The sequence below is a fragment of the Typopeltis vanoorti genome, chromosome 24, assembly GCF_054136105.1.
Source record: "Typopeltis vanoorti isolate ZY-2024b chromosome 24, IOZ_Tvanoo_1.0, whole genome shotgun sequence".
In the NCBI taxonomy this organism is placed as follows: domain Eukaryota; kingdom Metazoa; phylum Arthropoda; class Arachnida; order Uropygi; family Thelyphonidae; genus Typopeltis; species Typopeltis vanoorti.
Genome location: NC_143572.1, coordinates 82275794 through 82302084, shown reverse-complemented (window position 1 = coordinate 82302084; position 26291 = coordinate 82275794). Strand labels below are relative to the sequence as shown.

At 33.3% G+C, this 26291-nt stretch overlaps 2 protein-coding genes across 2 annotated transcripts in view; one reads left to right on the top strand and one right to left on the bottom strand.

Annotated features, from left to right (window-relative positions):
- Positions 1-8947: 8947 nt before the first annotated feature.
- Positions 8948-12281, bottom strand: LOC150093475 (uncharacterized). Its single transcript, XM_090413632.1, has one exon. It carries the CDS (start codon positions 12279-12281, stop codon positions 10689-10691), a length of 1593 nt encoding a protein of 530 aa, XP_090269758.1. The 3' UTR covers positions 8948-10688.
- Positions 12282-21465: 9184 nt separating this feature from the next.
- LOC150093474 (uncharacterized) overlaps positions 21466-26291 on the top strand; it is a 50612-nt gene continuing 45786 nt past the window's right edge. Inside the window, exon 1 of the mRNA XM_090413549.1 lies at positions 21466-21541. The gene's annotated coding sequence lies outside the window, so the exon portion shown is untranslated. The remainder of the gene's footprint in view (positions 21542-26291) is intronic.

Here is a 26291-nt window from a genome sequence, read left to right as displayed (position 1 = left end):
ACTCATCTCTCTCTCCAAATCCTAGTTCAGGAAAGCCTCTGCAGCGAAGGTGATGGACACATCAGTGGCAGAAGCGTATCCCAAGCTCATGAGCAGAGTGGTGCATATTGGACAATGCAGTCCGTACATGTATATTACGAAACACACACACACACAAAGCCCAAAACCATTGTTTTTTCTTTAAAAAATTGAGTTCTGAAGGGATAAAAGATTAGACATTTTTTATTGTAAATGAAAATGTTCTTATTATTATACACTAATATCGAATAACAGCGCTACCATATTCTGAAATCTCCACAAAAATCAGTATGCCGATTATGTTCGCATTAAACAAGAACTGGAACATTTTCCTTTGATATATCAAATTGCTCTTTATAGTTTGAAATAATCTATTCATTTCCAGGGAGATTTTCTTCGAAAGGAGGATGGAGTGTTGACTTCAAACCGTTGCGTAAAACGTCCATTTTGTCTAAGAAATGGGTGTAGTTGGTATACCAATCTAAGAGCGAAATTATTGGTGGCAGAGGGCACGCCGAAAGTGGGTAATATAGGATGTCCCCATCTGCTTCAATAAATTTGTTAGATTATTTCCTTTTTTTATTATGAAGCTCTTCTATTAATGATATGATCTGACTTTAGAAAATTTTGACATACCTTTCGGCTGAACGATGTTTTCAGCGATTCCTATTTCTCTGAATATAGTTATGTCTGTGGTTTTATGTAAAATAGCATGGGAAAGTCACAGCTCATCAAAACGGTATCAATTATATATCATACTCAGATAAGTTTAACACGAACGTGTTCCTCAATACCAGACTAGAACAACACAAACCACATCGATGTAAGCGATAATCGCCTAAGCATTGCTTTGGTTGTTGCATCAGTTCCATAATTCTGGCATCAAGACTACTCTCCCATGTACAGATGTTGATTCGGGAAGATCTTAATTACTATTCCTTTCAGTTTTTACTTTTAAGTTTGTCATTATTGATTATTTTGATATAAATACCTGACGATATATTATATTAAAATTTCGTAATTAACTACTATTGAAATTGAATAAAACACAACACTAAAAAAAAATATTAAAAAAAAAAGAGAAAATCAAATTAGAGAGATATTTACTAAACTTGGGATTTTCATTTCTGTGACTAATACATATTGTTAATAAATAAGTGCGGGCAAGAATGATTACCAACCTTGTTAGGAATACAAAAGAAATTATGAGGTAAAATTAGCTGGCAAAAGCAAAGAGAATCCCAAATATTTTTCTCTTTCTTGTGGGTAAGAGGAAAAGTTATTATGGAAAGATATCTTTAAGCAATGCTACTGGAACGAGAGTAACCCAACGGAAAGAAATAAAACCCTTCGGGAGTGGATATATTACGAAAATGTTTCGTCAATTTGCGCTAACTGAGTGCCCGATGTAACACACATTCATGTGAGCTTTGGGAGACGACGTGCTGGAAATATAGGAAATGGAGGTGATGCAATGCAGCAAAATCTCAACTGGAATTCTGCCATTTGAGGTTTTGTACCCGATGACTTATCACCGCTTGCTTCATTTGACTAAGCTATGCAGTTAACGTGTTAGATCTGCTGTAGTTCCAGGAGAGTGGATGAAGGTAGGGTACTGCCATTACTTAAAGCCAAATCAACACCAGAGACTGAAAATTACAGATATTTTAGTAAGTAGGTGATTAAAGTTTAAAAAGTTAGTTAAAGCCCGAACTCAACAATTGTTATATCAGAATATGGTATGTTATAGTGGGCATTATGTCTGTGTAGATTGGATGGATTTGGTATAAGGAGAAATGGATAGGAAGAAGGTTGGCAGAGACAAATCAAAGTGCAATATATGGTGGTGTGTCGCAAAAGCTCTAACTTTAATATTTCAGTGAGCAACCCATCCCTGTTTAATTTCTCCATTAACGATACTGAAGGTAATTTAATGAGTGATATTTAGTTGTTTGTTGATAATGCTAATTTGAGGATGACATGAGTATTCAAACAAAAAAGATCTTTCAAGATGACTTGAATAAGACGAAATCGTGTTGACATTACAATGGCTGATCTATGAATGTGGAGTTGTGAATGGTTGAGAAGGTTTCAAACTACGTTATATTAACGAAATTTCATTTCTGGATATTGATCTCACTACAGTTATTTGGTTGGTGGCTGATAGGACAAAGAATTTCAGAGATGCATTCTACAAAAATTAGCAAAATAGCAGAGATTATTTAGATGGTTACAAAGATGGTGACCAATAAGGATGAAATAATTCATTATTCTTCCTTAGTAAAGTTTGAAACGCCCGCATCTGGTGAAATATTTCAACATTGTCCCACATATCAAAATGAGATGATAAAAATCGCTGGAATTTTTGGAAGGCCAGAAAATCTAGGAGGTCTTGCAAAAGAGTTTTAAGTCTTTCAATTGTGTCTTTATCAAAACTGATGACTCCATCTAAGAGAGAATTTAATTTTTTTAGTTGTCTGTTGGTTGGATTATAATCAATTTCTTGATATGTGGAGCGATCTCGAAGCAAAAGAGAAAGTTTTCTTCGGTAATTTGCTGAGTCCATAACTATTGTTGCTTTTCACTTGTCAGCTTTGGTGATAATCAGGTGATTATTTAGACAACTAAAGAAATTAAATTCTCTCTTAGATGATGTCATCAGTTTAGATAAAGAATAACTAATTTTGCAAGACCTCCTAGATTTTATGGCCTTCCAAAAATCCATAAGATTGACTATCCTCTTCGTCCAATAGTAGATTGTATTGATTCTCCTACTTACCATATAGCCAAATATCTAGCTAAATTATTGAAATCTTACATTGGCAACTCTAATTCTTTAAAAAACTCCTCAGATTTCCTAGAAAAATTAAAAAAAGTCTCATTACAACCTACAGATCTTATGGTTAGCTTTGATTTAGAAACTTTATATACCAATGTACCTCTCAAGGAAACCTTAAAATTACTTGCTGATACCTTTCCTCAAGACATTATAAAACTATTCGATTTCGTAATACATTCTGGATATTTCGTATGTCAAAATAAATTTTACAGCCAAGTAGAAGGAACGGCCATGGGAAGTCCTCTTTCTCCAGCTTTAGCCACCTTTTATTTAGAACATTTAGAAAAAGTCCTCTTCTCCTCTATTTTCCCTCAACCATCCTTTTGGGTGAGATATATAGATGACATCTTTGCTGTTTGGCCTCACAGCAAAAAGTCTTTACCTTCTTTTTTAAACAGTATCAATTCCTTGCATCATCGTATAAAGTTTACTATGGAAATAGAAGAAAACAACCAGTTATCTTTTTTAGACGTTCACCTCATCCGGTCACATTCAAATATTCTTACAACTACAGTTTACAGGAAACCAACGTTCACAGGTCGTTATATTCTTAAAGAATCAGTCCATCATCCATGTCAAAAAACAGGAATTATAAAATGCCTCATCTGAAGAGCCAAAACTAATTGTTCTACTTTTGCTTATCTACAGAAAGAACTTTCTACTATCCAACAACACATGAATCTCAATTCTTATAATCCTCCACAAAACAAAGTTTCAATACGTCGAGTGCCTATTCCTTATATCTCCGGTATTTCAGAACCTATCGCAAGAATTTTAAAGAAATATGATTTATCAACTACGTATTCATCTATCAACAAATTGTCTTCTCATTTTCCTTCTCCTAAAGACAAACGCTCAGCTTTATCGCTTCCTGGAGTTTATCAAATTCCTTGCAACTGTGATCTCTCCTATTTTGGACAGACTGGATGTTCTCTTGAGAAAAGAATCCAAGAATATCAATCCTCCATTCTTCACAACAAATATGAAATGTCTGGATTGGCTCAACACGGGATTGAAACTGACCACAGCATCTTTTGGTCCAGGACTCGCCTGTTACATAGATCCCGTTATAGGTTCGAACGTTTGTTCAAGGAAAGCGTGGAAGACTTGCTCCATCGTCCCAACCTGAATCGGAATGACTGTATATCTATATCAAAAATCTGGGAAAGTCTAATCAAGATTACTCATTATTATTTTTTTTTTTCAAGCATGTTTCTACTTCAAAATATTCCGTTTCATACTTAGTGATATAACACCACGCGGCTTGTTCTATTTTTAACGATCTATTGTTAGTATTCTAACTTGCATTTTTTTAAACTGTTCTTGTAATACCACTGAAGATGGTCTGCTATTTCCAAAAGAAATATTTGGTTAAATAAATATCTTCCTTGTGTTTACGTGAATATATCATTGAATTCCTTAGCTTAAAACTGTGGAGTTTGGCCTTTGCGAAGAGACCGTAGGAAACTTCTTTGCTTCTAATATATCACTCATTCGACCCATGTTTAGCGAATGATTAACTGAAATCCACACCGAAACGATTCCTCAGACACGAGTCAGTCCTGCAACTACTGAAATATATGCTATTTCTACGCTTTCCTCAAAACCGATCGAAGAAATTTGGAATATTGTAATACTTTGAATCACAATAAAAATTATTAAAATTTTCTGAATGTTTTCTTTTAATTAAAATTGCATTTTTTTGTGATGAAATGGTTATATAATCTACAAAGTAAGTAGATTCAGACGATGCTAATTCATCTCATCTCATTATTCTTTTTTATTTTTTATTAATTTTTATTTTTTTAAAATATGCTAATTCATATTTTGTAATAATTATTCTTTACAATAAATTAGAACTGCAAATAATTCAACACATTTTCTTTGATTATTCTAATTTTTTTATTAGAAGGTGTAGAATCTACGGGTGGCTTTTAAGTAGTGACTGTTATGTCAGTAACAATCACTACTTAACGTAGTTGAGAGAATGCAGTCCAGCATGTGACATGCTGATATTTATTCGGTAAGCATTGAAGTAGTGTTTTAACATTCCTATGCAGTGCAACTGGAATTATAACTTTAGTAGATTGTGTTTTGTCTTTCCGGCCAATATGACAGTCTTTTTCTCTTCTGGAGTCCTAAATGGACCGTTGGTTCACTCATGGCTGTAAGATAATATTCTTTGTTAGCCTTCTGCAATCATCTCGGTCTCTTGTTCTTGATGTCAGTTGAGAAAGGGAGGAATTTGTCCATTTTTTGAAATTATCAGTCCATTTTAATGGAGTTCGGACCCTACTCCTTAATTTTGGAACGATTCCTCAAGTGCTTACTTTGGAATGCCATTAGCCCTCTCCACATATCAGAATCATTTCCTCTGTCTTCTTCTGATGACTGTCAGAAAATATTCCCTTTTTTCCCGTCTATTGAATCAATCAGTTTTCGGACATTTTCATTGATTTCCTGAGCTGTATAGGGAATTCTCAAATGTCTTCTGTAAGTTTTCATTTCAAAAGACAGGCCATTTGAAACGAATTTAAAATTTCATTTTAAATTCCAGGCCTCACAACCATACAAGAGGATAGAATTCACCAAAGTGTCAATTGGTCTTAGTCTAGTTGTGATTGCTATTCTGTTATCTGTCCACAATGGTTTTAACTTCTGTAGGGCTCAGTTGCCTTAGCAATTCGGTATTTTAAGTCGGTTTCGAGCGACCATCTTGAATCAGTGTGCTTCCTAGATAAGTGAACTTGTTTACATTCTCAATTTGTATCTTCAAGGGTTTAATGTCTGATTTTGAGGTTTTCACTGTTTTTGTTTTTTGCAGGTTTATGTATAATCCATATTTTTTAATGTTCCAAAAACGTGGGTTGGTTATCTCTTGTAATTCTTCACTTTCTGCCAGAAGATCGATATCGTCTGCAAAACGTAAGTTGTTTATTCTTAGTCCGCCAAGTACTATTCCTGTCATATTCATGAAGAATTTCATCTATGATATATATTCCAATAAACAATTAAAAGAAGAGAAGACAAGATGCATTCCTGTCTTATCCCCCTTTCTGCCTGGAAAGGTTCACTGCTGTAATTTTTAATTTCAATTCTCATATCAGATGAGGAATCAAGAGCTTTATTAATCTTAATGATTTTATTGTCTATACCATATAATGTTCTAAAATTTTCCATAATGCCTCATGCCATATTGAGTCAAAAGCTTTCTGAAGGTCTGAAAAGCTGTGACAGATTATTTTTTTATGTTCTGTGTATTTTTCACCTACTATATGTAATGTAAAAATATGGTCGATTGTATTCTGGACATTCGGAAACCTGCTTGTTCTAATAGTCTGCTTCCTATTTTCTTTTCGATTCTTCACAATATTTTTATAAAGGATTTTGCTTGCATGGCTAATAAGCCTTGTTCTATATTGCTACATTTATTGCTGTTTCCCTTTTTAGGAATAGTTCTCTACATCCTGAAATAATTTTAGCAAGGTGTCTATGATGATGTCACCTCCTTCACATATCAGTTCCATTGTAACCCCATCAACACCCGGTGATTTTTCTGTTTTTCAGGAGCTAACTGCTGCAATGACTCTTTTAATATCGGATAATATCCTTCTTCCGAATCTCCTGGGAAAATTCCGTCCAAAATATCATCAGTCAGTTGGGGGTACTTTCGAAAAAGCTTTGTTGTGTACCATTTCCATATCAACTAATTTCTGGTTATCCATGAATAGTTCCATCTTCTTATTCTATACTCCAATTAATTGCAGTAAAAGGTTTGGTTAATTTATTGATAATTTGAAAAGCACTTTTAGGATTTTTTTTATTTAGGTCCTCTGTGTTTTTGCATTCATATAGTATCCATAGGTTTCTAGCATGTTTCATTTCTTTTCTTTCTTTTTTTTTTTTTTTGATAATCTTGGCAATATTTTTATACTGCTCTCTATTGTCACTACTTTTAATATGAAATTTAAAATTTCTTCCTTCATCAAAAAGACAAAAATATTTTTGGTTATCCATGGTTTATTGACTTTTCTTTTGTACCCAAGCATTTCCTCAGCTGTTTCAGTTATCTTTTGTGAGAAGTATTTGGTTTTGATTCGATATTATTATATTTTTTGAAGCTTTGTCAAAAATTTGTTTTAATTTGTCATGAAATAATGTATTTATTTGGGGGTCTTTAAATTTTTCTATATTATATTATACCTTTTAAGAGTTGATTTTTTTTATAATTATTTCTCATTTTTTGTTAATATTTCTCTCATTTTCTGTGATGACCATACTGTGGTCATTGCCAATGTCAGCTCGAGGAAATAATCTGGTTCATGTGAGTTTGATCGAGTTTTTAAATTTTGTGCTTACAAGGATTAAGTCGATTTGGTTGTGTGTTTTATCATCAGGGGAAGTCCATGTCCATCTTCTGGAAGGTTTATGGGAAAACAGTGTTAGAAATGGTGAGTTCATTTGTTTGGGAAAATTGATGAATTCAAAACCTCTTCCTTTCTCTCTCCGTAGCCATAGGATCTGGCAAATGGGAGAAAATCTTCACCGATGTCTGCTCCAATTTTGTTATTCCAATCGCCCTGTGCAATCAAAAGGTCTTTTCAATTTGCTCCGGTGATTGTTGCATTAAGTTGACCATAAAATTCCTCTACTTCGGAATGCTTGTGGTCTGTGGTTGGGACATAGACCTGTATGACGGTGATATTGAGAGATTTTCCTCTTAGGCGGAATAAAGCAATTCTGCTGATAGGATTAAATTCCATGTCAGAATTTCGTGATGTTTTGTGTATCAAAAACCCAACACCTTCTTTCCGGCTACATTCACATCCAGAGTAAAGAAGAGGAATCTTCCATCTATTTTTAGCTCTCGTTTTGGGCCATCGAATTTCACAGTCTCATAACAGTCCATACATATATATTAATTTGTGCTGTAATAGTAGAATTGATCTGATTGTAGTGGAGTCCTAATATTCCAGGTTCTGGTCTTTAAATGGTGCAGAGTCTGAATCTGAATCCAGTTTTTTCATTATTTTTGTCAGTGATAGTGGTAGCGCCAGTTCGCTAATTTCTCATTGCTAATCCTGGGGCTGCTACCAAATAGCAATGCAGACCTTGTTGAACTGGGCGACTTCCAAGCGGCATGGTATGCTGTGCTAAATCCTGTGCCATGAATGTCTAATGGGCAGTAAATTAAGGCAGATGGCACCCATCCCATCTTCTCTCTTCACCTGGGCATAGTGGGATTGCCTTCACGCCTTGGATAGCCCTAACAGGAATAATAATACTCCAGACGTGCTTTGTCCATCCCACTCAGGGCATTTTCATTTCGTTTTCATAATACCAGCTCTATTATTTTGTAATGCAGTGATTGTAATATGTTAATAAATTAAATAATGCCTGAAATTTTAATAATTGACTCTAAAACATTTGGCAATTACAATCGACTGTAAATATTTCCAAAATAGAAAACAATGTGAAATTTTTTTAACGTTCTCTTGAATCTCATCATATACCTTTTCCTGATGTAAGTTTTCAATAATGGTCAACACTTCTTCCAATGGTCTATGCACTTCTAGAAATAAGTTGGATCATGTACAAAATCTTATGGGTATGGTGTCATCTCAAATGAAACTAAACAATAGGGGGGGGGGGATTTGTATACCAATAGAGCATCATGAAAGAAATGAATGAGAAACAAAATTTGAATTTAAAGTGATTATAAATGGGATTAGAAATTAGGTAAATCACTGACATAATAATAAGAATGGGTTCATTTAGGTGAAGTTTCCTCAAGGAAGATGTCAGTTAAATTTCGATGAACAAAAAGTGGAGGAGAGAAGTATAAGACTTATTTTGAAGTAGAGAAACGAATGTGTGCGTTATGACTTTGATCTAATTTGCTTTTTTAGAATTGAATTTGTTATATTCTCGGAGTCGCATTCGAAAACTATTATAATTTTTAAAAAAGCTTATACATTAAAATGAGTATTTGTTAAAAGCAATTATGTTGTTAAAATATTCTCACAACTTTACAACAAAAAGAACTGCATTTTATTACATTTCAGAAATTGAACCACCTCAGCAGAAATTGCTTGCCAATTACAATTTGTAATTTACATTTCACACATAATAAATTACTGCTAAGCAGATGAATACAATTCTCATTTCACACTAAATTTAAAAAAGTGGAACGTATGAAATGGTTGTGAAAATTAAAAAAAAAAAACAAATAAGGAAAACAATAAAACTAATGAACTGAAATTTTATTCATTCAAAGTCACTGAAAAAGTAATCTTTGATATTCATGATGAAAAAATCTGAAAGGTGTACATTGAAGTTGTGCATTGTCATGGACTAGCTGCTGCTCTTTCCCTGCTGTTATTACTTTCTTGTATTTTCCTACTCTGATGGTTTTGAAACATATGAACTTCAAAGGACGAGGGTAGTATGACTACACATCAAAAAGTTTTGGTAGAAATTTGTCATGGTTACTAGATAATAGCATGTACAAAATTCACCCGAGATTTCTCACAGAAAAACAAAACAAAAAAAAATCAGTGATATGAAATATTTTTCATTTTCCTAGTGACCTGTATGAAAACACTTAGTTCTTCCAATACTTCTTTGAAACAGCTTCTTTTTTCTCTTCATCGTAAAATGCGAAGCCATCGATTTAATTTAAACATGCGAGGAACCGACCGAATTTCATCAAAAAAAAAGAAAACAAAATCGCAGGTAGTCAGTTAGGAAAACAGTGTATCCATTCCTTCAAGAGAAATTTATTTCTAAATTAGCAGCAAAAAAAATATATTGAGCCTTCAAGTGACTGGAAAATCCCTACTTGGTATCAGCAGGTTCCCAATACCAGAACATTCTTCAACATATAACACTATACAAAATCTACAAGAGTTCAATTTATGAGATATTAAAACCCATTCATTCTGTTTTCATAAATTTACGATGAATTTTCCTTTAGTCCACGTAGGATATTTTTAAAACTCAATGCTCATTTGGAAAAGCAGTGCTACTCATTGGGATTCGAAAGAAAATAATAAACCTATTCACAACGAATACTTTTAAGTTGTGCTTAAAAGGGCTACTTAGATAAATGCAATATAATTGCACATATCAAGGCAACATGTTCACCCACCACTCATTAACTGCATTGAATTCTTCAGTGGGTCATACCAGAGGTTCCTTTCGCGAAAATATTTTCCCACACGTTGTACAAGTGAAAGGGTTCTCATCAGTATGTACTCTTAGATGTCTTTACACACTCGAACTGTCAGAAAATCTCTATTTGTAAATTTCACAAGAAAAATGTTTCTCTCTGGTGTGAAAACTTTCGTGTCATTTCAGAGGAGACAAGTCGAGAAACTTTATTAGATTTTGCAAGTAAAGAAGTAATCTCTGCTGTGCCTTTTCATGTGATTTTTACGATAGCCTTAATTAGAAATTGTTTCCCACATTTTACACGAAAAAATACTTTTATTTAGTCAGACGGAAGCGTTTTTTGTTGCTATTTAAGAGACTGTATAGCCGAAAACCTATAGCTAAACATGGTACAAGTGAAAGATTGCTCACCAGTATTCACTCATAGATGTCTTTACACATTCGAACTGTCTATAAACCTCGTTACAAATTTCGAAAGGAAACGGTTTCTCTGTGGAGAGAACTATCGTGACTTTTCAGGTTAAACAAGTGGAGGAATTTTTTTGACAAATTTCGCATGCAAAGGAGCAATCTGTGGGGGTGCATTTTATGTGTTTTTTTCAAGATAGCCTGAATAAAAAATTGTTTGCAACATACTTCACAGGTAAAAAACTTTTCATCAATCGGATGGTAACGTTCTTGGTGCTTTTAGGGATTCTATAGCAGAAAACCTAGAGTTACACACGGGATAAGTAAAAGGTTTCTCACCAGTATGCACTCTTAGATGACTTTTCAGACTGCAACTGCTTGAAAACTTCTTCTTGCAAATTACGCATAAAAAAGATTTTTCACCAGTATGCACTCTTAGATGACTTTTCAGATTTGAACTGTCTGAAAATTCCTTGCTGCAAATGTCGCATAGGAAAGTTTTCTCACCACTATGCACTCTTAGATGGCTTTTCAGACTTGAACTGAATAAAAACCTCTTGTTGCAAATTTCGCAAAGAAAAGGCTTCTCACCAGTATGAATTCTTAGATGTCTTTTCAGATCCCAACTTCTTGAAAACTTCTTGTAGCAAATTTCGCATAGAAAAGGTTTCTCACCAGTATGCACTATTAGATGACTTTTCAGATTCGAACTGACTGAAAACATCTTGTTGCAAATTTTACAAGGAAAAGGTTTCGAATTAGTATGCACTCTTAGATGACTTTTCAGACTCAAACTGCCTGAAAAATTCTTGTTGCAAATTTCGCACAGAAAAGGACTCTCATTAGTGTGCACTCTTAGATGGCTTTTCAGACTCGATCTGAATGAAAACCTCTTGTTGCAAATTTCGCATTGAAAAGGTTTCTCATTAGTATGCACTCTTAGATGACTTTTCAGTGTAGAACTGACAGAAAACGTTTTGTTGCAAATTTCGCAAAGAAAAGGTTTCTCACCAGTATGCACTCTTAGATGACTTTTCAGAATCGAACTGCTTGAAAACTTCTTGTTGCAAATTTCGCATAAAAAAGGTTTCTCACCAGTATGCACTCTTAGATGACTTTTCAGGCTCGAACTGTCTGAAAATTTCTTGCTACAAATGTCGCATAGAAAAGTTTTCTCACCAGTATGCACTCTTAGATGACTTTTCAGACTCGAACTGACTGAAAAAATCTTGTTGCAAATTTCGCATTGAAAACATTTCTCTTCAGTATGAACTCTTAGATGTCTTTTCAGCTGCCAACTTTTTGGAAACCTCTTGTTACAAATTTCGCATAGAAAATATTTCTCTTCAGTATGAACTCTTAAATGACTTTTCAGACTCGAACTGACTGAAAACTTCTTGTTGCAAATTTCGCATAGAAAAAGTTTCTCACCAGTATGCACTGTTAGATGACTTTTCAGACTCGAACTGACTGAAAACCTCTTGTTGCAAATTTCACAAAGAAATGGTTTCTCACCAGTATGCACTCTTAGATGTATTTTCAGATCCCAACTCCCTGAAAACTTCTTGTTGCAAATTTCGCATAGAAAAGGTTTCTCACCAGTATGCACTCTTAGATGTCTTTTCAGATTCGAAATGTCTGAAAAATTCTTGTTGCATATTTCACAAAGAAATGGTTTCTCACCAGTATGCACTCTTAGGTGACTTTTCAGACTCGAACTGCTTGAAAACTTCTTGTTGCAAATTTCGCATAGAAAAGGTTTCTCACCAGTATGAACTTTTAGATGTATTTTAAGTTCCCAACTCTTTGAAAATTTCTTGTTGCAAATTTCACAAAGAAACATTTTCTCACCAGTATGAACTCTTTGATAACTTTTCACTCATTTTAGAAAGTTGACATGGAAACGGTTTCTCTCTGATGTGAACTCTTTCGTGACTTTTCAGATGAGACGAGTCGAAGAATTTCTTGAAAGAGATTTCTGTTGTAAATGAATAATCATCTTCAGTTTGCCGCTTGATGTGGTTTTTATGATTGAGAATATTTTTTGCCATGTATTTTGGAAGAAAAAACTTTTCTTCAGTGAGTGTATTAAGATCTTGGTGCCTTTTATGGGACCATAGAAATGAAAACGTAGAGGTACACATAATAATTAAAAGGTTTTTCTTCAGAGAAATATGAGATGGTTTTTAAAGCTTTGTCTATAGCCATATGATTTCCTACAAATTTCATATTCAAACGGCTTCTCTTTCCTGTAAACCCTTTGATGTTAAACTGTGACATGTTGTCATGCATTTTTTTAGAAACAATGTTCTGATGTGTGAAGCACAAGTTTGTGTATCTTCAAATAACATCAACTGGAAAACCGTCTGTCGCATTTCACACGCTAACAGACTTTCATTGCAGTTTCCTGTAGGCTTGTGCCTCTTCAAGTGTGTAAATGAGGAAAAGGTCTTTCTGTAATTTTCACATGAAAATAGCTTCTCGACTGAGTGCGTTTTCAGATGCTTTCGAAGATTTGCTGAATCAAAGAAATTCTTCTGACATGTCGTACAGAAGGAATATTTTACTTTCTTCTTCCACATGCATTTTGATCTGATCACTTAAGGATTTGTGGAATCCTTGGCACCTAGATTTTTTTTTTATCCAACTGATTATTGTGCGTTTTTTGGTGTCAGTTCATACTACTCTGATATACAAACTGCGTCTTGGATGATGCACAAACTAAATACTTTTTCCTACTTTCTTCTCAGTTAAGATATTTCAATAGGAAATGCGACTGAGCCTTTGTTGCAGGAGATTTACTCATTGTTTTTTGAATTTGGGTCATCATTTCCATTCTCATTTGATGCTTTTCCATTACGCCACTAGAAGAGCGACTTCTATGTAATTATTTGATTTTTATTTCGCAAATCCAGCACGAAATGTTTACTACAACTTAACAGTCTTCATACAATGCGGCTTATCAGCTTGGTTTTAACATTAGTAGGCAAAACGTCTCATGACAGTAAACCTATTCACAATCTGTAAAGAGAAATTATGTAATTAATGCTAAATTAAAACTCCATTTAGTAAATAAAATATTCTCAACATATTAACTAATATTTAATCGCAATTAATGTATGAATTTTACTCTAGAAATTTAATATTTGTAATGAATAGTGGAAACAAAAATAATGGTAAAACTTTCAATGGAAAATAAAAGTATTATCGCTCTTAAAATGATGATTGTGTTAACAAACCTGATTTCGTTTGCCAAACGCATCATCACAAAATAATAAGCTAAGCAGAGAGCCATGGGATTATTTTATTCTGAAGTTGAACATATCCTCAGGAATAACTCTGAGAATGAAGTTGGATATGAACGTATTTCATGCACACATGGAAACTGTGAAATAATGGTAAAAGTTTAAAAATGGCTTTTCAATCTGGGAGTGAATTTCTTAAAAATACCATTTTATTCAGTTGGTTGTGTCAATTATTATTAGACGAACAATTGTGATTTACAGCAGTAGGTAGCATCAACAACCATTCTTCTGGTGATATTATACTCTGTTCTTATTTCTTTGGATTTCCTTCTCTACATCATTCTAATGGATAATCCCTGTGGAAATGCAGAGATCCCTCCTCCAGATCACCCTATTTCAAGCTGTCCTCTTTAACAGCTTAATAACTCTTCCGAGTAATGTAAGCAATTCCTCTAAGGCGTATTTCGACTGTCCTCTTCTTTTCTCAGGTTTCTCTCCTTCCAACACGTCTATAATCCATTCATTGTCTCCTCATGTGTGCCACAAGATAACTATCTTAAATACTCAATGAAAATAAAATTTAAAGAAAATCAGCACAAACAGTATACTACAACAGATTAAAACAAAAGTTTCAAGATAACTAAGCAGTGAATAACATGTAGAAGATAATTGGAAGATTTTGAATACAAATTTAACTGAAATAGCAACAGAAGTATTAGGGGTAAAAAAAAAAAAAGAAGAAAATTAAAGAATACCGCCTCCATGCCTTAACGAAGGAAAAAAAAATATTAATGAAGAAAAATATCTATAAATGAAAACAACAGATAATTACAACGAATAAAAGGAAATAAGTAATAAAGTTAATCAGAAGAAAATAGAAAGTAAAAACCAATTTTGGGAATCATATACAAAAGAATTTGAATATGATTTTTATGGTATACAGAAACGAATGTGGAGATTTATTAATACACAAAAGAAAGAAGCAGAATATATTCCAATATTAAAAGTAGAACTGGAAGAATTATAAATTATTTTAAAACCTTTATAAATAAATAGCTGAAATAAAAGTAGAACTAGGTATACAAACAAACCAAGAAGAAATAAATACAACAGATATAAAAAATTTAAAAAACATTAAATTGAAAATGCAATTAAAAATCTGAAGAGTAGGAAATCACCAGGTCTAGATAATATCAATAATGAATTATTAAAAATGGTAAAGAAATTATAACTCAGAGTTTAGATATACTATACAATCAAATAATAAAAACAAAAGAGATTCCTATAGAATGAAAAAAAAAGTATAATAATACCCATATTTAAGAAAGGATATTAAAAAAAAAAATCATCTTCACTTCTGCTCATGGTGGGGTGAGTTCCTCAGAGATAAATCTTTGCCATTTCTTTGTTTGCTGTCTTTTTATAAAGTTCTATTATGGAGATTAAGTGGGTGCTTTCTTTAATGTTGTCAATTCATTTCTTTTTGGTCTTCCGTCTACCATTTAATAATATGTTTGACAGTCTTTCTGGGTTCATTCTTGTAACATGTCCACACCAGCTTAATTGGCTCTTTTTAGTACAGTAGTTATTGTTTCTTTAAAGTTAAGTTCTTCCCTGGGTTGTTCATTTTTTTTGTTGTCTAGTTTATTCTATTGCTTTTTCTTAGATATTTCATTTCAAAAGCAATGAGTTTATCCATTTCTTTTTTTCTTAAGATCCAGCATTCTGAGCCATACATTACTGTAGGAATTATCATTGATTTTTACATCTTTAATTTCAGTTCTTTGCTTAATTTTTTATTGTTCCTATTTTTTAGTGTGCCCATTGTTATCCATCCATTATTGATTCAGTGTTTTATGGTTTCAAGACAGTCTAGATCTTTGTGATCATTGATCATAGGTAATTGAACTGCTTTACTTGTTCTCTATTATTGTTCCCTATTTTCATTTGAATTTCTTCCCTTTTTCTTCCTATTACCATTAGTTTTGTTTTAGTAAAATTGATTTTCACATCATATTTGTTGCTTGTTTGCATATAGCTTGGTCAGGATGTTTTCTAATTTTTCTTGGATGTCTGTAGTGATAACTATATCATCAGCATACTTTAAATGTATTATATTTCTTCCATTTACCATAATGCCTTCACGTCTGTAGTCCTTCATCTACTAATTCTTTTAGGTACAGGTTGAATAAATATGGTGACAATGGACAGCCATGCATAACTCCTTTTTAAATTGCCATTTGATCTGTTTCAATGTTTTTGTATTTCCCTATTGTTTGTGTTTCTGAATATTAATTCTTGATAAAATTTAAGAGGTATTTGACAAGCCCTCTGATTTTAGAAATTTAATAAGTTTGCTTCTGTTTATTGAGTCAAAATATTGTTTGAAGTTGATAAAACACCAGTAGAGTTTTTATTTTTGTCTCGCATAAGATCTGGTAATCTGTTTAATGTGAAAATTGCATCAATTGTGCTTCTGCTATTTCTAAATCCCATTTACTCTTTTTCCATCTGTTTTTCATGGGAATGTTTAACTCTGTTTTGAAATATCCTCATGAATATTTTATAGCAGTGGCTTAATAGGGTGATAAGTCTATAGTTAATGCAGGATCTAACATCTCCTTTTATTGTGGATGGGTATGATCTGGCCTGTTCTCCATTCTGTTGGTAAATTTCCTTTCTTCAGTATTTTGTTCTACAGTTTTGTTAGGTAATTTACTATGCTTCTCCCCCTTTTTTTCTGAAAGTCTATGTTGTCTATGGCTGGTGGTTTATCATTTTTCATTTGTTTGATTGCTCTATTATTTCTTCATTTAGGATGTCTTTTGTGTCAGAAGTTGCTTCATGGTTGAAGGCATATTGATCTATGTTTTCTTTAGCTGCAAATGTTTCTTGAAAATTATTAGTCCATATTTCTTTTATTGCTTCAATGCTGCTTATAGTGGTTCCATCTTGTTACAATATTGAAACTGACTTGGGTGAGTATGTTCTGCTTATCTCTTTAACTATCTCAAATGGTCTTACATCATGTTTCACACAATCCTGCTTTTTCTTCTAAGTATGTGATGATTTTTGCTAATCTACAGTTTTTGTTGATTTCTTTTTTCAAATTTTTATATAATATTCTATTTTCATGATTATCTTCTTTTAAGAAGTTAGTTTTGGATATTCTTATTCTCTCGCATAAGTCCAAAATCTTTGGTGTAAGCCAGCCAATCTTTATTCACTCTTGTCTGGTAACTCAGATGTTTGTTGCTGTTTCTTTAATAATTTCTTTACCTTTTTTCCAAGACTCCAGGAGTGTATCTAAAGCAAGATTATTTAAATTTTCTTTCAATGATCTATGACATTTAGATCTGGTCAAACTATCATTTAGTTTTGAGAAGTCTACCTTCTTTTGCTTTTGGTGGTTTATTCTCTTTCTTTTGCAACTGACTTTTAGTTTGGCTGATAGTAGTTTATGGCCTGTATCCATGTCAATCTTTTTTTTAATCTTTTGATATTTTAGAAGGAACATTTCCATTTCTTATTATTACAGGCAACTCCAGGGAGTCCTTAGACTCATCGAGGGAGGCCCTAAACATCATGTCCACACAACTATTCGACATTCTCACAGTATCTATCATATCTTGCCTTGAACTCACTCACTGTCATAGCACCCACAACAGACTCTGGCAGCTTATTCCACTCATTTCCCACTCTAAAAGTAAAGAACCCAGCTCAAACACCCTTGCTAGCCACATTCTTGCCCAGCTTCCATAGATGTCCCCTAGTTCTCCCACCACCCGTCCTGATCTCAAAAATATCCTCTGAAATAATCCTATAGAAACCCTTCAGCAATTTGAATGTCTCATCATATCTCCCCTTTTCTGCAACCCACAAATCTTCAACCTGTTCTCATAAGGTTCATTCCATAGACCTCCTATCATCTTGGTCACTCGCCTCTGGATCCTCTCAACCTCCTCCCCATCAAGAAGAAACCTAGGTGACCAAAATCTGGACATAGTAGTCGAGATGAGGTCTTATCAAGTCTCGGTACAGAGGAACAATAACTTGCTTGTCTCTGCTAGTCAAAGTATTTTTCAACAACCAAGTGAGTTGATGAGCTGATTTAGTCACTTTTGCAATGTGCCCTCTAAACTTCATATCCCTATCCACCAATACTCCCAAGTCCCTGGCCTCATCAATCTCCTGGAGTACAGTTCCACCAATGTGGTATACTGCTGCTAATCTTTTCACCTCGAAATGCACAATCTTACATTTTGTCACATTAAATTGACATCCATTCTCCTTAGCCCAGAACTCCAATCTATCCAAATCATCCTGCAAGATTTTGACATCTTCTGCATTCACTGTTGCACTACCCAACTTTGCATCATCATCAGCAAACAAATGAACTATTCCTCTTAGATCCTTCCCTATATCGTTAATGAACAAATTAAACAGCAGTAGTCCAAGAACAGAACCCTGTGGGACACCACTAGTCACAAGGTGTCTTTTGGACTCTTCTCCTAAATATACTACTCTCTCATATCTCTCCATCAACCACCCACCTATCCATCTCACCAACCCTATATCCATTCCCATGTGTTATAGTTTATGGATTAGAATTGCATGTGGTATCCTGTCAAAAGCCTTAGCCAGGTCCAGCAGTATCACTGTACAGCTTAGCAGTCACTGTGTTATAAAACTTGAGCAAGTTACTTAGGCATGATCTACCCTACACAAAGCCATGCTGTCCCCCATACAGTATCTCATTTTCATCAATCCATTCCTGTATTTTTCCCTTGACTACATTCTCCAAGACCTTGACAATGACTCCTGATCGGTCGGTAAATTGCAACAGTAGTCTTGGATCCTCCTTTATGCAGTGGAACTATTTCCCCCTCTTTCCACACCTTCAGGACTAAACCAGACCTGAGACTCAGATTAAACAACATGGTCAAGGGCTCTGATAATCCTTTAGCTGCTTCAAGTAAGACCCATGCCGGTATACCATCCAATCCCACAGATGTATTCACATTAAGGTTCTGTAATAGACTATTCACCTCCCCTTCATTCATCACAATTCCCGTATACACTAATAGTTCCTTCATTCTTTCAATGTCACCACACGGATGATATTGATTATATTGTCTATAGTTTCTGATTTAATGGTTTGGTGATGTCCAAGTGTATTTGTGTTGTGGCCTGTGTTTGAATATGGTATTTGTGATTAAGAGTTGATTTATTTTGCAAAAATTAATCAAGTCCTCTTCTCTTTTATTCATCTCTCCATGACCAAATTTTCCCATTAGTTCTAATTTATCTTCAAAATACTTAACAATCTTTGAATTAAAATCTCCCATAATAATCAGGATATCGCAGTACTTGTTTGCCTTATTCTCTTTGCAGTTTTTCAAGAAATGGACCATATTCCACCTCATCATGTGATTGGACTGCGGTATAAACCTCTATTATATTTATGAATATTCCTCTTTCTTTTGCTTTGGATGTTAGGGAAATGATTCTAGAGGAAATTATTCTTACCTCAATTACTGAGTTTAGGAACCATTTTTTTAATGATTAGTTGTACACCTTCTCTGTGATGGTTATCTTTCCTTTCTGAGTAAAACAAGGTTGCATTTTTTATGTTGATGTTTTTCTCGGTCGAGTGGGTCTCTGCAACTCCAACTATTTCCCATTTGAACAGTTCTAGTTCTCTCTCAATCAGTTTTAATTTTCCAGGTTTGTACAATGTTCTGATGTTGAGAGTTGAAATATTATATATGCCATTTGCATTCCACATAGCTGTCTTCTTGCCTACTCTATGACTTCAGTTAGGTGTGTCGGCTCTCCCTTACATGGTAACACTACTTCTGCTTCTATTTGCTGGCCAATTCATCTTTAAAGATTTTAGGCAATAAATGAAGCTGGCTTGCCATTTTTCTGCTGCATATCTGTTGGTCTTGGGACCAGCAGGTATGCAGAAAATTATAGATGGATAAATTTACTAAATACTTCGATAAAATTACTATCATGAATTCTAAATAATAAAATAACAAAGGAAATTAATCTACTAGATGAACAACAAGGATTTAGAGAAAATAGATCATCTACAGATGCAATATTTATAATTCGACAACTGATAGAGAAAACAATAGAATATAATATAAAATTATTTATATGCTTTATAGACCTGGAAGAGCATTTCACAGAATATTAATTCAAGATGTAATAGATATGTTGCAGAGAAGAAAAAGTAACAGAAAACACACAAATAATTAAAGAAATACATGATAACAATAGTTGTATAATAAAAACACAAGGAAAAACAAGTATAGAAATAAAAATTAATACTGGCATTAGACAAGGAGACTCCTTAAGTCAAACATTATTCAATATAATAATGGATGGAATAACACAGAACGTTAAAAAATGCAAAATACGGGAGTGGAAATAAAAATAGAATAATAAGAACTATACAGTATGTTATGCAGACGATGTAATATTAATTGCAGAAAATGAAATCCAGTTAAAAATATTACTACTTGCATTTAATAAAGCAGCAAAATTATATAATATGAAGATATCAAAAACCAAAACAAAATGTATGACAATATCACAAAGATGTAAATTAGAATTGGAAGGCACTATTATAGAACAAATAACACATTACAAGTATTTAGGTATACAACTGAACTGGGAAGGAATGCCATATCCAGATGTCTGAGAACAAAATGAAAAAGCTGTAAGAATATCAGGATGCTTGGAAAATAATTTATGAAGCAGTAATCAGACCTATTATGACATGTAATGCAGAAACAAGACCAGACACTACGAAAACAAGACAAATGTTAAAACAAGACACTGGTCTGGTGAAATGATTATATTAAGAAAAACAGTAAACAAAACTAGACTAGATAAAATAAAAAATACAGACATAAGAAAACAATATGAAATACAAGCAATAAACAATTGGCTTTCAACCCGAAGAATAAAATGGATTGAACATGCACAGTGAAGAAAGAATAATAAAGCAAATCTACATTTGGAAACCAAAGAATAAAAGAAAAACAGGAAGACCAAAAAAAAATTACCGTAAAAGAAGATGAAATCTTGGTCGCAACAGATATTATACCTAGTGCGTGAAGAAGATAACGTATTGAACTAACCTAAATCACTCACCATCCTTGGCGACGTCTGTTATTCATAGTTTTCTTCAATTACACCTGATTTTTTATTTTGTTCTATTTTTAACTATAACAATTTCATTCTTCCAACAATGTCAAAAAGAAGCAACAGTGCAACAACAGAAAATGGCCAAAAAGAAACAAAGAAAAGCAGATTACAGAAAAAATTCTGGGGTAGTCTTGTTATTTCATCCACCTTGGCCGGTAGCACTGTTAAAGCACTTTCTGGAAAATTTCTCTGCCGTTTCTACAGTTTGCACCATTTTAAAGGATAAAGCAAAATATTTGAAAGAGTAAAAATTCCGAAATCTATGCCGTCTACATGGTTGCATAATAAAGAAAGAGGTAATATAATTCCTCATAAGGAAAATTAACTCTTTGAATCTGCACTCCTGCAGCGAGCCATTATCATCCTCTCTTTCTCTCTCTCTCTGGCAGAATTGTGTGTTACCTAGTCCTTCAATGCGAAACTTCCATTTCGTCGACATATTACCGGTGCGTCACATCCGGTTGCCATCGGAGACGATGTTCCCGCTCACGCAGGTATGAGTCGCTATGATTTCCAGTAGATTCTCTTGTAAATGAAATGACCGTTCGGAAGGAAAGAGTCCGATTTTATAAATGTAATAATTCAAAATGTGCTAACGACTCGTATTTTTTTTTGGTTGCGCTATCATAACTAAAAGGTAAGAAAGTACATGAAATGCAAATTTTGAAATTTAATACGATTCCGTAGCTGCACTGGTGTCAGGGCTGAGTGACACATTTGCCTGCGACTGCTATTCAGCAGAAGATTTGCATACCGCTTTAGACAAAGGACTTGACCGTTGTAAGATTGGTCAATTTCTAAATTTTCATGTAATACATTGACAGGTCAGCTTTCTGTCTTCTGATAATTTTTTGTACTGACTTCCACTCAGTAAAAATGATAGATTTTGTTGCAATTAAGTTTACCAACCTTATAAATTCTTGTTATCATCGGCTAGTTCCTCGCATACTTTGCGGTGTATCGCCATTTCATTCCTAAGATTAGACCATGTACGTAGGGTTATGGAAGTTCTCCGGTTTGTAGATCTTTTTCATTGACTGCTTGGTTACTATAAAGGGCACAAAATTATCAGTTATATCAACTTGTAGTGATAAGGTACATGACAAACCAAAATTTACTTACTAATTCGTAGTTAACACCTTAAGAATAAGGAAATTTGGAGTCTACTTACTGGCACTTCGCCATCTAGTGTTCAAATTGAGGACTATTCATTCATTCATATATTCATTCCTCTCCTATGCGCGACATTGGAGTTAATTCAATCAGTTGAAGAACAGTAATATAATATATATATATATATATATATATATATATATATATATATATATATATATATATATATATATATATATATATATATATATATATATATATATATACACACACACACAAATACACAATATATATATAAAAGTACAAGAACACTTCCGCGATTGTAACATCCCTATTCCAGAACATTTAAACACTAAAAAAAAAAAAAACGCAACATCAAAAAGAAAAATCGAATACAAAGCACAGGGAAAACAGAAATAGCTGTTCACACCTTGAACAAAAACATAATCCGCAGATCGACAAGGCCTTCAAAGTAGACAGCCAAGACAATGAAACAATGCTTAGAATATCGGAAACAATATCCATAAAATATGACAAGAACTCTATCAACGTCCACAGGCCCTACCTAATCTCTGAGGTTTGGAAGCTTCACAATGTAAAATTTAGGTCACAACCCCGACCAATAGGCGATAACACAAACACTTCAAAAGCAGAAGCACCTACCCGACCTGACATAGCATCCACTTCCTCCATTTGTTCAGACGACGACCAAGCTTAGTCGAAACGGACCGCACCCTTCAATCCCATTTTCCCACAACCCCCCCGCTGCTGTTTTCAACCCCTTTCCCACCCTATATAAAAAACGCTCCGCCCATTCCTTGTAATATATATGTCATCATCATCATCATGCGTATCAAGGATTTAGGCCTAGCATGGCCTGTTCCAGCCTTAGAAGCCATCATTGAATCGTTTAAGAGGACGTCCTGGTTTTCTTTTCCCTAATGGCTTGTACTTTAAGGCTTGTTTTGGTAATCTTTCTGTTTTCATTCATTGAACGTGTTCCATCCATTTATGTTAATATTTTTAATTTTTTTCTATTACTGGTTCTTGGTTAATTCTTTCATAATTTCTTCATTTCTTTTGTGATCAAATAGGGTATACTTTGCAGTTTTTCTCATAAACTTCATTTCTGCTGTTAATCTTAGTTTGTCTTTTTGTTTTATTGTCCAGATTTCGCTTCCATACATTAAGACTGGTAGGGATAATGTATTGTATACTTATTAGTCTGGTTTGTTTTTGAACTAGGTTTGGTTTAAATATAGAGTTAATTACACCTGTTATTTTTAAATATTTTGCAATTTTTACATTTATATCTTTTTCATTTTCATATGTGATCGTACATCCTAGGTAGTTAAATTAATTCACCTGTTCTATGATCTTGTTATCTATTACTATTTTAGTTCTTGCTGGATCTTGTCCTTTAAAGGCCATAGTTTTTGAATTTTCTGTTAATATTTTCATACCATAATCTTTGACTATCTCATTTAGATCTAAAATAACTTTCTGTAATTTATCTTCGGAATTTGTAATTATTATTTGAACGTCGGCAAAGAGGAGAGTGTGTAAGTTTACTGTAGAACAAAGTTTAATTCCTTGATGTAAATTTTTATTCCATTTTATTATTATTTCATTTAAGTAGGTATTAAAAAGAGTTGCTGAGAGGGGACATCCCTGTCGGACCCCTTGGTTTATCTCTCTCGTATATGATAGCTCGTGATTTAATATTATTTGTATTTGATTATTTTCATATATACTTGTGATAGCTTTGAGGATATTATTTGGTATTTGCCTTTCTTTTAATATGTTAAATAATATGTTTCTTTTAACTTTGTCAAATGCTTTTACAAAGTCAATAAGTGCAATATGTGTTTCTAAATTGTATTCTCTTCTTTTCTCTATTATTAATTTTAGGCAAAAGGCCGGGTCTATACATGATCGTTCTCTTCTAAATCCATTCTGTACTTCTAAAATAAAGTTTTTGGAATATTTCATTAGTTTGCTATTTAGGATTCACAATTGCTTTTTTCCATTCTATTGGGGTGATACCAGTTGAATAAATTTTATTTAAAAATAATAAGACTTTCTTTGAATATTGTTCCTGTGTATTAATATAGTTCTGAATCTAGCTTAACTTCTCCAGGTGATTTTCCGTTTCTTGTTTCTTTCAGGATGATTTCTAATTCTTCTTTCGTTATTTCCATTTCATTTCCGTTAACTGTTTGCCAGTTGTCTTTTTTAAAATATTTGTCTGTCCACAATTCTCTGTAGTAATTTAGAAATTCTTCTAATTTCAATTCGGTGTTTAATTTTGTTTTCTTTGGTATCTGCATTTAAGTGTTTCAAAATCTTATATACATTGGGTCTTATTTTATATAAATCATGTTCTAAATTAGAAACAAATTTGTTCCATGATTCTCTATGCCTTTTTCTGACTTCTCTTTTAGCTATGGCTCTTATTCTTTTATATTCTATTTCATTTTCTAATCTTTTACTGCTTAACCATTTGTGATATGCTTCTTTTTTCTTTTTGATTATTTCTTTGATTGCATCATCCCAGATCTTCAGTTTTTTCCTTTTATTGAATATTTTGATCTTTCATTTGCTGCTGCATTTAGTATCGTTTTTATATTAAGCCATTCTATTTCTATTTCTTCATTTTGTTTTATTTTATCTAGATATTGGTTATTCTTTGTTCATATAGCCATTGTACATTTGTGTCATTTAATAGTCTATTTTTATAAACAAATGTTTCAATTTTTCTTTCTGTTCTTGTTACTTGTATTCATTTAGGTGGCAATCTTAATTTTATTTTAACAAGGAAGTGGTTACTGCTTATTTCATATCCTCTGTGAACTCTAACATCTAGTGGAAATTGTGATGTCTTTCATTTAATATGAAGTAATCTAATATTGATTTCCATCCTCTTGCTGCCCAAATATATTTATGTATGTCTTTATGTTTATAGAAGGAATTCATTATTTTTAGGTTATTATAAACTACAAAGTTAATCAATTTTTTATCATTTCTATTTAGAGTATGTTCTCCGTGTATTCCTATATTATTATTAATTTTCGTGTTTCCAATTCTTGCATTTAAGTCTCCTGCTAAAATTACATAATCATTTTTTTTTTTAATTATATGTTTTGTAGCTGATTACAAAAATCAATATTATCCTGTTCTCTTCCCTCTTCTGGGGCATATAAACCAATTATTGTTAAATAGCCTGTATCTATTTTTATTCTAACTTCTATTATTCTTTCATTCCATAATTTATAATGTTTTAACTGTTTTGAAAGGGAGTTATGAATCCAAATCATGACACAGAGTTAGTGCGATTTGTTCCAATAGCATAGACCTCACAGCTGAACTAACTCAATTACGTCACACTTTCTTGACCAATGGCTATGATCCCCATAATGCAGACAAAATGCTAAATGCTCCCAGAAATGCTCCCACTGTCTACCACAGAAGACAACATAACTATCACCACCCCATACGTTAAATGCACTTCTGTAAAGATATCTAGAGTGCTGAACAGACACCAACGATGTACAGTATTTAAACCATATGTGAAATTGGCAACTCTCATCCGTTCACCTAAGTACAGATTCTCTCCTTTATCACATCCAGGAATCTATGAAGTGCCCTGTTCATGTCATGAACCTACTATGGACAGACAGTAAGAATTGTTTACATTCACCTCAGTGAACACATAAAATATATCTGGCACTTTCGCTATGGCAAGTCAGGTCTACCAAACCATGATTTAGATACCACTGCACACAGGATCGATTGGAAAAAAGCAAAGTTGCTTTTTTACAAGTCAGAGAGGTTGTTCCTAGAAGCAGCAAAAGTCGTGAAACATACTCCAAACCTGCGCAGTGTCGCTATATAAATCTACTAAAGATTTGAGAGACACTGATCCTAATACTAAATTAATACATGCTTTCGCTCTAATGTATTATTATTATTAGTAGTAGTGTTATTACTCTCATCGGTTCACCCATGTACAGATTCTCTCCTTTATCACTTCCAAGAATCAATGACGTGCCCTGTTCATGTCATCGAATCTACAAGCACTCCCAGAACTAAAATCAAAGACCACTCCAGGAATAGACAAAATAAGATTCACAGCCCTTTGAACAAATAAATCCAATACTTTTGAGACTTGTAAACATAATATTCGACACAGGCATTATTCCACAACAACTAAAACTGCAATAATTACGCCAATATGTAAACACGGTAAAATAAACGATACTCAGGACTACAGA

What these genes read in the sequence shown, in the direction of transcription:
- LOC150093475 (XM_090413632.1), bottom strand. Translation starts at nt 12,281, where the DNA reads ATGTTTCTTTGTGAAATTTGCAACAAGAAATTTTCAAAGAGTTGGGAA.